Genomic DNA, 11,202 nt, shown 5'->3' with positions numbered 1-11,202 from the left:
CCTGGACAGCCTCGTCAAAGCTCCAGTACAGGTACGTCCGGGTCCGAGCAGCTCACCGACTCCTCCTAACCCACCGCCGATCAGCTTCGCGCCAGGAAGTGCCGCCTACCCAAGCTAACTTCCGCTATCCTCGTCTTCTGCCCATCTCGCGAGAACTGCAAGTGCCTATGAGACCTGGGCTAAGAGGAAGTTGGGTCTCTTTATCGTGGCGTTTTAGAGGCGTTCGGCTGCTTGAGAATGAAGGTAGGAAGTGGTGACGGGTGTTGGACAAGGCTTGGCGGAACGTGCATCGAACCCCGGAACACTGCATTGCCGCTCTCCAAAACTCTGGCCCTAGATACAGAAGGATGTGGGGCAGGAGAAAGCTCGCTCTTCTGAGCCCGGAGTTCCTTGGGAAAGCGGATGGCGAGCGATTGCAGCTGGGGCTGCGCCTGGCCGGGAGCGCCATGGTGGAGTTCTTGGCGCCCAGCCGGGACTGATAATGACCCTGCTGCCCGGTTGGTGGCCCCTAGGTCAGGCTCCTTGCCCCAGGAGGGGGAAGGACTCTGGAGCGCTCTCCGCCAGAGTCATTCCGCGAAGCTTGAGGAAAGATGAGTCCTACTTTTAGTGCGGTGCGTGTTCCGCGTTATTACACACCCTTGTGCTTTAGTGAGTAGTCGACATCTCAAATCTTTAAATTGGGGGTGACATGAAAGGCTTTTTGCGAGTGGGATTATTGTAGGTAGTTTTAAGGTTTTCATAAGGCTCTTTTTTCCCGTTTAATCTTAGCTGAACATCTCCTTCCCAGCCACTGGCTGCCAGAAACTCATTGAAGTGGACGATGAACGTAAACTTCGTACCTTTTACGAGAAGCGAATGGCCACAGAAGTTGCTGCCGACGCTCTGGGTGAAGAGTGGAAGGTAAAAGTTGACTACTGAGTTGAACTGTTGTAACTGGGAGGGTAACGCTTTTGCTAATTGGTGTAGGTAATAGAGATCAGACCCCGGGTTCTGCCTTCTGACCGTGGTTTAGTTACTGCCAGACATCACTCTACAAAGTAGACGTATGACCTTGTGGGGTTGTGTGAATCAAACGGGAAAATATTCCTCATGTTCTTGCCTGGAAAGCTTATGTTCTCCAAAGGGTAACTTGAAAAGTGCCAAGGTTTGTTTCTGATTAATTTGTTGCTTGTTGATATTTTGGTTTCTTAACACGAGCTTTTTTCCTCTAGAGCTGTTAATTTTATTAAAAAACAGGTTAGGAATTTAACTTGATTGAAAGGAATTTGCTGACTGAAACTTGGCAAATGGGAAATACAGGCAAAACTCAGTAACCAGAGAAAACAGTCTACAGGCATAGCTCAGATACGGAGGTTTGGTTCCAGACAGTAGCAATAGAGACTCTCAGATGAATTTTTTGGTTTCTTAGTGCATCTAAAAGTTATGTTTATGCTATACTTCAGTCTATTAAGTGTACAATAGCATTCTGTCTCAAAAAATGAGGTGTGTACCTTAATTAGAAAGTAATTGCTAACCAATGCTAACCATCATTGGAACTTCGTGAGTTGTAATCACTGATCACCATAACATAATGAAAAACTATGAAGTGCTGCGAGAATTACCAAAATGGTGACACACAGACATGAAGTGAGCAAATACTGTTGAAAAAAATGGCACTGGTAAGAGGTACTTCGTGCACGGTTGACAACCTTCAGTTTGTTTTAAAAAAAAAAAAGCCTCTGTAAAGCACAGTAAAACAAGGTATGCCTGTATTAAGTTTCAAATTGGTCTCAATGAACTGTACTTCCTAGAATAGAGAGTACTTTGTAGAGGCTACAATCCTTTATTATGTGTCATGTATTCTTCTGCAGGGTTATGTGGTCCGAATAAGTGGTGGGAATGACAAACAAGGTTTCCCCATGAAGCAAGGTGTCTTGACCCACGGCCGTGTCCGCCTTCTACTGAGTAAGGGGCATTCCTGTTACAGACCAAGGAGGACTGGAGAAAGAAAGCGCAAATCTGTTCGGGGCTGCATTGTGGATGCCAATTTAAGTGTTCTCAACTTGGTGATTGTAAAAAAAGGTGAGGCTTCTGTCCTTGAGTTCAGTTTTTGTTGGCATTGATTTAAAGTTGACTGTCTAGGTGCTTTTTCATTTTCAATATCCACAGTTTGAGCAATAGACTTGTTTCCTCTACCAGTGCATAAACAGTAAGGAAGTTGTTGAATTAAAATGTCTCCTTTCTTAGGGGAGAAGGATATTCCTGGACTCACTGACACTACTGTGCCTCGTCGCCTGGGACCCAAAAGAGCTAGTAGAATCCGCAAACTTTTCAATCTTTCTAAAGAAGATGATGTCCGCCAGTATGTTGTGAGAAAGCCCCTAAACAAAGAAGGTAGGGGACATTGTGTAACTTAGGGTTTGCTTAATTATAGTAATTTTATGCTAGCATTTGTGTGCAAATTAGAAAATAAAATCTGTGTCTACAGCTTTCCTGCTGAGTTTTTAGGAAAATAGTGGGAGAGAGGGTAGTAATAAGTGGTTGGTATTAATTCTTGTTATATCCAGTGCCCTTTGGAATATTATTTTTTCTTGAAAATTCACTTGTGAGTTGTTGATGTACAAGTTCATCCAAAGATAACTTGCCAAGACATTAAGTTCATTGCTTTTAGCTTAGGATTCAAAAGGAGTGATAGAAAATTCTGGGACTATTCTCTCACCTCCACAAACTTCTGCTTTTTCTATACATGTCAGAGGGTCTAATTATTTTTGTTAAGTTGTTCACTAAAGAAAGTCATGCTTTCATCAACTAACTGAACTTTAACTTCAGGCCTTTTTCTTCATCTCTGGGATGTGTATAGTAAGAGTAAGAGTTGTTGGAATTGTATATAGAGAATATATGTAGAAAGGTTCTTTATTCAAAATACTATGGAGCGGGTGTTTGGGATTTTGGAGTTTTACATTTTAAGGGGGTATATAGATATATTTAGTAGGCATTATAATCCACCACTGAGGTCTGTGGCAGGATTACTCTAACATTATATATCTATAGGGAAATGCGAGTTATTTACATGAAGTGAAGTAACATGTCAGTTCAGGTTGGGTTTCTAGTTTTCAGGACTACTGGTTTTAAACCTGTACTTGGTATATACTGTAAGTGCTCACTGATCACTCATACAAATATGTGGACACCTGTGGTGTGCCAGATGCTGTTTCAAGTGCTGAGGATATAGTATATATAGATGATTGTCCTCATGAAGTGTGCAGTTTAAAAAAGTATTGGCAGATACAAGGCAGCTCCTCATAATCACACCCTTGAAAATGCCATTGGTGTAGTAGTGTGCTAGTTGACAGGTGTTTGTAAGATGGTTCTTGTATCTTTATAATAAAGGAGTCGCTTACTTGACTTCTAGTAGAACCTGAACAATTGAGCATTTACTGTTAGAATATTTACTTTACAATATGTAAGGGCATTTAATACTCCCACAAGTATCCACAAACTAAAATGAATATTATCTGAAAAGACTTAACACTGCAAAGGGGATTCTATAGGCAATAGGACTTCAGGTTATAAATCAGGGTAAATGAAGGTACTCTGTAAACATGCACATTTTAATGTTAATGGTTTCATTCCCACATTGGCAGGATCTATCTTGGAAATACAGATTCAAGCATAAATGAGACTACAGAGTACAGTGATGCGGATACTAAAACTAAGATATTTAAATACATATTAATTATATTAAATATAGGTGTCTAAGTGGTTTACTTAGTTTTCACAGGCAAGTCAAACATGCACAATTAATACTGTTTTTAAAAAATGCTCTTGTGTCTTACTGTACAAAGTTATGTGATACGATACCAACAATCTGGAAGGGAAATCATAGTAGAAAAAAAGGTATGACTTCATTGTTAAGCAGAGTAACCTAATGTATGTACTAATGGAAAACATGGCACCTGGTAAAGTTAGCCTGGTCATTTTCCAGGACTTCTCATCTTTCCTTATGTTTTCACAATATTTAACCTATTTTGGGTTTTTCTTGATAAGCTGGTGGTAGGTATTAAAAGTTGTGGAATATTCAGATTTCACTTAAATGACTTTCTACAAGTAAGTTTTCATGGGTAATACTAAATTAAGTTTGCATCATCTTCTGATGTTTTAAAAAATGTAAATATAGATCCTAATGAGTAAGGATGTTCCTTATATCCTCAACACTTAAAACAGCATCTGGCACACCACAGGTGTCCACATATTTGTATGAGTGATCAGTGAGCACTTACAGTATATACCAAGTACAGGTTTAAAACCAGTAGTCCTGAAAACTAGAAACCCAACCTGAACTGAAGTGATTGAGTCACTAAATGACTTTTTAGGTAAGAAACCTAGGACCAAAGCGCCCAAGATTCAGCGTCTTGTTACTCCACGTGTCCTGCAACACAAACGGCGGCGTATTGCTCTGAAGAAACAGCGTACCAAGAAGAATAAGGAAGAGGCTGCGGAATATGCTAAACTTCTGGCCAAGAGAATGAAGGTAAGTCTAAGGTATTTGGGGTAGTGTGGTTTAGGCCTGGCTTAGAATTTTTAACCAAGTCAAACTCTAATTGTGCTCCTCTGTTTTGCTTAGGAGGCCAAAGAAAAACGCCAGGAACAAATTGCCAAGAGACGGAGGCTGTCCTCTCTGAGAGCTTCTACATCTAAGTCTGAATCCAGTCAAAAATGAGATTTTTTTTGAGAAATAAATAAGATCAGACATGGTATCTCCTTTATCGACTTTTCATTGATACAAACTTAAATGAATGGAAACAAAATTACAGAAAAGGTTGGGGTGGATGTAATGGTGCATAAAGTGTGCAGGAGCTAGTTGAAAGTGATAACCTTCAAGTTCAGCAAGTGAGATGGCCAGAATAAGGAGGGATGTTTTTTGTTTGTTTTTGAGAGTGGTGGGTGGCTTAGAAAAGGGTTCTTGTAGCATAAGATGTATTGCCTTTTCAGCCAGGCCATGGCACAATTTAGGGGAAATAAAGGACTAGGACCATTAATCTTCTATGGACTTTATTTTAAAGAATACATTTTTTTCTTTAAAAATCTGTACATAATACATAAAAAGTGCTGTTGTCATGTCATATTAAAAAAAAACTTGTTAAAAGCATAGTTAAAGATAGCATTTTTAAAAGGTTCAAAAGCTTTTAAAACCACTACAAACTTCATTAACATCCTTTCAGTTCTATTGAGTTCATGCTTTTTTGTTTCACCCTCTGAAAAGTTGACTGCCTATTTAAGAAACACTTTTCATCAATGAAGGATGCAAAGTAGTATGTTTTTTCTCATGTACTATGTTTAGTTTCTATAGAAACTGCAGTTAAAACTAACCTTTGTTACAATCTTCATAGTCTAGAAGGGTATTAAAAAGGCACATTGGGATGTTAAGGGTGAAGGAGCTGCTGCTTTGCTAGTAGAGTATGTGTTTTAAACAAAGGTGAGTAAAATTTTCAAATAGTCTTAACATGTAAAGACTGAAGCAGTACTTCATAATGTAAATTTGTTAAAATGGTATATTGTGATTTAGTGTGGGGCCCCAGGTTTTTCATTACTAGTAAGTTCCCAGATGAGGCCAGTAACCAGTCCTTGGACTGTAAAGATCCCCACTGCTCTTAATATGTGGTATTAACAGACTTGGCATTGTAAATTGAACTTAAAAAGGAAAATGTAGCATTTTAAAAAGATACCCAAAACAAAAAGGAATGACATACTATAGTTATAGGGGGTAACTTTAAGGCCATGTATAGCCCAGAATCTATTAACCAGTACCTGGTTGATGTAATGCACAAATCGAGAACCATCCTGCTTCTTGGTTTTAAGGAGTGACTCATTAAAGTAGGCAAATAACTGCCCAGTCTAGACTCTTCTAAGTCCTGAATTCTAGATTTAAGATTGAGAGCTTTTTAAAAGAGTAAGAATCTTGTATTGCAAAAATAATATTCAATCCTGTGTGAGCAACAGCGGAATATCACAATGGCACAGGCATCTTAATCACTAGTTAACCATGCAGGTTGCTATAATCAACCTACAAATTGCAGCCAAAGTTTTAAATCAATACCCAAAACCAGTACAAAGAAATAACAATTTGAACTTACTCGAGAGCTTGTTTTCAGAAGTTACCAGCATTTAAGTTACATTTGGTGCCATAAGTCATTCTAGACATTGCTAAATCTTTCTATACATGATTTAGTAACAAGGTTTCTCACCCCTGCCACTGTAAATTTTTAGTGCCCTTACTGTGGTAGTTGCTAGAAAGGGCCTTAAAGCTGTTTTAACACACACCCCTATTTCTAAATGACAGCAACAGGCTAAAAGGTTTCCATTACACAATGGCAAAGTTTAATAAGTTACTAGGAAATTTAGAATCAATACAGTATTAGCCAGCATTAAAGTTCATTACAAGTTTTCCTTTTAGTAGGAAGTGCTTTGGTAAGTAAGTTCCAAGTTAAAACTAGTGAAGAAATGAAAATAATTGGAATTCTAAGCATCACAAAGGGTTGAATTTAACTACACATTTCAGAAGCCTTAAAGTAACAGACAAGCACAGGAAACATTTTATTCCACCGCAAAGTTTTTATATGCAAGGTAATTTGAAACTTTGTTGGGACAGTAAGTGGTAAGTATTAAGAGTAAACCAAGTCTTTAAGTTGCAAAAATATATACTCTTGAGACAGTGCAAATGATCCATTTTTAACATGAGTACATAATTTCTGACAAGCATTTTCACAATAAATTGAAACAAGATCTCTGCGTATGTCAGATTAACCCTGAAATGTTTAAAGACTAGTACAGTAACAATCTGCAAAGATTACACCAAGTGGAAGGGATTTGTGCTGTTAACTGTACCACCTGGAAATTTTTCCAACTGATTTAATCATCTGCATAATTACTGAAAAGCACATGCAGAGAATTAAGGCAAATATACTGGTCCTAAGGGAGCATAAGTGTCAGAGTGAGGCATGTGAGGTCATGATTTTCTTGAACCTATGGCAACAAGCTCAAAGTTTTAAGACAACTGATTCTTCCTTAAAAAAAGTATTTACAAATACACAAATAATAAGCATACAAATCTAAATTACAAAGGTAGAAATTTTGTGTGCAGTGCAAGTTTATCCCACAGGTTTTTAAAAGTGGCCAATGGCAGCAATTTATGTGCCTGAACAATTTCAGGTCCAAAGGCAATATATATCAGCATTTTAGACATGTTCTAATCTTGTGAGTTACGAAGCTGATTTAACTTGATTTTCACACTTGGATTTATGTGATTGAGCATTTATTTCCTCTTTTAAAGCTGTTGCAAATTAACATAGTAATAGGAAGTGGACCAAAGGAAATAACTGGACATTCAAGATATAATCCATTAAGGAAGATAATTCATAACATGAAGGATGAAGACAATTAGGCAAGGCAGTTGTCATCAGACTTAAGGTAACTTTTAGATTAATGACTATAGGTGAGTATAGGTATAGTCATTTATTTAATAGTTGGAGACCCCTTTCAGGAAACTATTGCAACATGCAATTTTAATCTTAATAAATATGGCTGTATGTACACATACCTATGCAGCCACACATATATACACACATAAACAAATAGTTGTTTTTAATGAGATATTTCATTCATTTTGAGATTAGGCAAGTTTACATTAATTTGCCATTCCCTAAACTTAATAGTTTCAAATAAAATGACAATGAATGAATATGGTTTCTTGTTAGCAAACTACTACAAATACTGAGAAATCCAAAAATTTTCAGAGATAAACAGTTAAGAATTTGAAAATCTTAAAACATTAATAGACACTGGGTCATTTCAGTGGCATTTTTACATTTTGAGATGATTCAGGATGAATTACATTATATATTGTCCCAAGAGTTCCTTGACCTTGAATGTTATTGAGTCTATCCCCCCAGTTTCTGTATCAAAAACTTAGTGGATGTGACTTAAATGAGAGGTGCTCCAAAACACTTCCTGCACCATTCCACACTGATACTTGGTGGGGCATCAATTTTCTGTAACTTTTCAAGAATTTCTGAAGACAGACTATTATATGCAAGTCCATATTCATTGTCAAATGCCTCTGAAAGACAATTTCAAAAATGAGTTGGAATTTGTTAGTAAAGAAAACAAAAGCCATGGATTTAAAAATAGGTCAAATCACATTTTCTATATACACGCACATTTAAACTGCATTTTAAAAGGGAGTAATCTTTTTGAAGGCAAATGCAGTTTGCCCATACAAGTTACAATTTTTTTTAAATTAGAAGATAAAGCTTACTTTAATAATCCCTAATTAACTTACCAATATCAATATTTTCTCTTCCAAGAGACACTAATGATAAGAAGAGGATTTCTCTGTACAAACTCCTATAAAACAAATACATTTTTTAAGTTAATAGGCAAAGAGCATAAAAAAATACATTTTCTTAAAATGGTAAAATTGTTAATGTAGTCCAGTTAACAGTAATTGTATCCATGTCAATGTCCTGGTTTTGATATCCTACAGTTAGATGTATCCTTTGGGGAAAGTGTACTCTGGACTCTACTATTTTTACAAATTACTGTGAATTTCTCTTGCAAATGAAAAAATTAAAAGTTAATGGTTTCACACCAGTGTCACAAATTATACCTTAAAAGCGAACTTTTTGGCTCCGGAAAATTTAAGAAATGAACTAACTTCTGAGTATTTACATAGAAAAAAAGTAATGCTGATTCCGAGGGTACTCCATATAGCTTTCTTTAGAAATTTCAGAAGTGGTAACATCTCTAGTAATCCTTCCTTGCCCTTGAACTACACAGATGCTTGAAAAACAGCTCCTCTTTAGACTGAAGGACGTTTTCTCTCTCAATTGTTGAGATTACCAAGAGGATCCAGCCATTTTCATTATCAATCCTTGCCCACTATCAATTCCTTTGATGGAATTTATATCCCCCTTTTTGAAGTTTCCACTGCAACATTCACTTATGCTAATAAAACTTGGATGAGTACAGACCCAAGCATATATTAGCAGACAAGAGTTAATAGGATCAAGATAGCTCCACATCCACTGTAATTGACTGCTTCCTTCCATCACCTTAATTGTTTCTAGTCTGAACCCTGGTTTTTACTTAGTTCCCACAAGAAAATTAAAAAATAATGTATGGACATATGACAGGACCTGAATAAATATTACACATACATAATATCAATATTAAATTAGTGGCAATGTTTTCCAAAAAGTTCATTTTAGACATGAATGAATTACCTACTAAAATTTATTCCCCAATAAAGATTTATTACCTTTGTTCAAATATGAATGTATACATTTGGGTAGCCCTTTTTAAAACGATCAGATGTTCTACAATGAATCTTTCTTTTACAACTAAGGTATTTAAAAAACAAAATTATTTCAAATGGCATCAAGCAAAAACTACTGGATTGTTACCTTTGTCTTTTCATGTCTGGCCTCATTTGCTGTGAAAGCAGATTGATGGGTTTAAGAACATCATTATGTTGAATACTCTGCCTGATGGTTTCTACTAAAGTGCTTATTGCTTGTTGTTCCTCTGACAGGAGAGACAGTTTCTTTTCAGAATCTAATAATAAGAACAAAGTAATTAATCCATTTATCCATCCTAGTTTAAAAAAAAGTGTTAATATACAATCTTATGTTGATTTCAAATGTACATCACAGTGGTTCAACACTTCCCATGATCAACTAATATTATGATTGCAAATTATTGTGCCCCTTTACTCCCTCCCCTCGCCCCAGCACTTCCCCTTTGGTAACCACTAATCACTTCTCAGTGTCTATGAATCTAATGCTGTTTTGTTCATTGTTTTGCTTTGTTTTTATATTCCACAAATAAGTGAAATCATAGTATTTGTCTTTCTCAGCCTGGCTTACTTCACTGAGTATGACACTCTCTTGGTCCATCTATGTTGCTGCAAATGGCAGGATTTCTTGTCTTTTTATGGCTGAATAATATTCCATTGTGTACATGTACCACCTCTTCTTTATCCATTCATCTATTGATGGACACTTAGATTGCTTCCACATCTTGGCTATTGTAAATAGTGCTGCGATAATTATAGGGGTGCATGTATCTTTTCAAATCAGGGATTTTGTTTTCTTGGGGTAAATTCCTAGGAGTGGAATTACTGGATCAAATGGTATTTCTATTTTTAGTTCTTTTGAGGACTTTCCATACTGCTTTCCACAGCAGTTGTACCAATTTACATTCCGACCAACATTCCTATTTCTCCACATCCTTGACAGCATTTGTTGTTTCTTATCTTTTTGGATAGTGGCCATTCTAACGGGTGTGAGGTGGTAACTCATTGTGGTTTTAATCTGCATTTCCCTGATGATTAGTGATGTAGCCTATTATTAAAGAAGTTTTTTTCCACAGTTGCAGCACTTTCTATTCAACATCGTCCCCTGATTAACAAACATGGTAATTTGACCAGCTAAAACATACTTTTCTTGTTTTCTTTGCTCTTTCCCTGAAATTAAAGCTTCCTGCTCCCTGCTGGGATGAAACACATTTTACTCTAGTAGCCACCTTATGACCATGAAGCAACCTTTACTGATGGAAAACAATACAGAATAGAAGGAGCCTGGGTCACTGATGACTGTTGCCTACCAATCCTGGAGTAGCTAAGTCATTACTTCTATATGTGAGAGAGTAATATTTACTTGGTTACGCTTCTGTTATTTTCTATTAAATAGAGTATAATCCTAACTGATAAAATTATTAAGGATTCTAGAATAGGAACAGTTATACAGAATTGATAGATTACATAAGTACTTCAATGGTATACTGGAATTGAATCATACTAACATTAAAAATGTACAAAATCAACGTGGTTTGCCCAGAAAAAGGAAAACACTTTAATACTGCAGCCATACAAGTTTATCATACCCATGTTAGTTGAGATGGGAATATGTATACAATAGCTCCTCACACAGCCTCATTTTGAATGCCTGTCATAAAGCAAGCTGTTATATTTTTAATACAATACAATCCCTTAATCAAGGCAACTAGTAATACTCTGTATTAAACCAAAGAAACAGCAAAGTTGTCTGTTACAATACAAGAGCAAATACTGGCTACTGTGTGGGTTTCTTTTTGTTCCAGTCAATTATTCATAATTGAGTTAAAATATAAGATGCCATGGTCTTTATTTCATTAAAAAATTTTTTG

At 36.5% G+C, this 11,202-nt stretch overlaps 2 protein-coding genes and 1 long non-coding RNA gene across 13 annotated transcripts in view; 1 reads left to right on the top strand and 2 right to left on the bottom strand.

Moving 5' to 3' along the window:
- LOC118913800 (uncharacterized) overlaps positions 1-125 on the bottom strand; it is a 43,614-nt gene extending 43,489 nt beyond the window's left edge. For all 7 annotated transcript variants that reach the window (XR_008996526.1, XR_008996530.1, XR_008996527.1 and 4 more), the window contains exon 1: positions 2-125. This is a non-coding gene — a long non-coding RNA (uncharacterized LOC118913800). The remainder of the gene's footprint in view (position 1) is intronic.
- RPS6 (ribosomal protein S6) lies at positions 105-4,734 on the top strand. Its single transcript, XM_036888053.2, has 6 exons — positions 105-243; positions 769-900; positions 1,851-2,061; positions 2,227-2,373; positions 4,353-4,510; positions 4,604-4,734. The coding sequence occupies exons 1-6, from the start codon at positions 238-240 to the stop codon at positions 4,697-4,699; spliced, it is 750 nt and encodes a 249-aa protein (XP_036743948.1). The 5' UTR covers positions 105-237; the 3' UTR covers positions 4,700-4,734.
- Positions 4,735-5,014: 280 nt separating this feature from the next.
- Positions 5,015-11,202, bottom strand: part of DENND4C (DENN domain containing 4C) — a 120,615-nt gene continuing 114,427 nt past the window's right edge. For all 5 annotated transcript variants that reach the window (XM_036887994.2, XM_036888026.2, XM_036888015.2 and 2 more), the window contains 3 exons: positions 9,441-9,591; positions 8,318-8,382; positions 5,015-8,095 (listed from right to left, as the gene is read on the bottom strand). In XM_036887994.2, coding sequence (XP_036743889.2) covers positions 7,959-8,095; positions 8,318-8,382; positions 9,441-9,591 — 353 coding nt within the window. In that variant the 3' untranslated portion in view covers positions 5,015-7,958. The remainder of the gene's footprint in view (positions 8,096-8,317; positions 8,383-9,440; positions 9,592-11,202) is intronic.

Source organism: Manis pentadactyla, chromosome 3 (genome assembly GCF_030020395.1).
Source record: "Manis pentadactyla isolate mManPen7 chromosome 3, mManPen7.hap1, whole genome shotgun sequence".
Lineage (NCBI taxonomy): Eukaryota > Metazoa > Chordata > Mammalia > Pholidota > Manidae > Manis > Manis pentadactyla.
The sequence above is the reverse complement of the archived record's forward strand: the minus strand, read 5'-3'. Positions and strand labels throughout refer to the sequence as shown.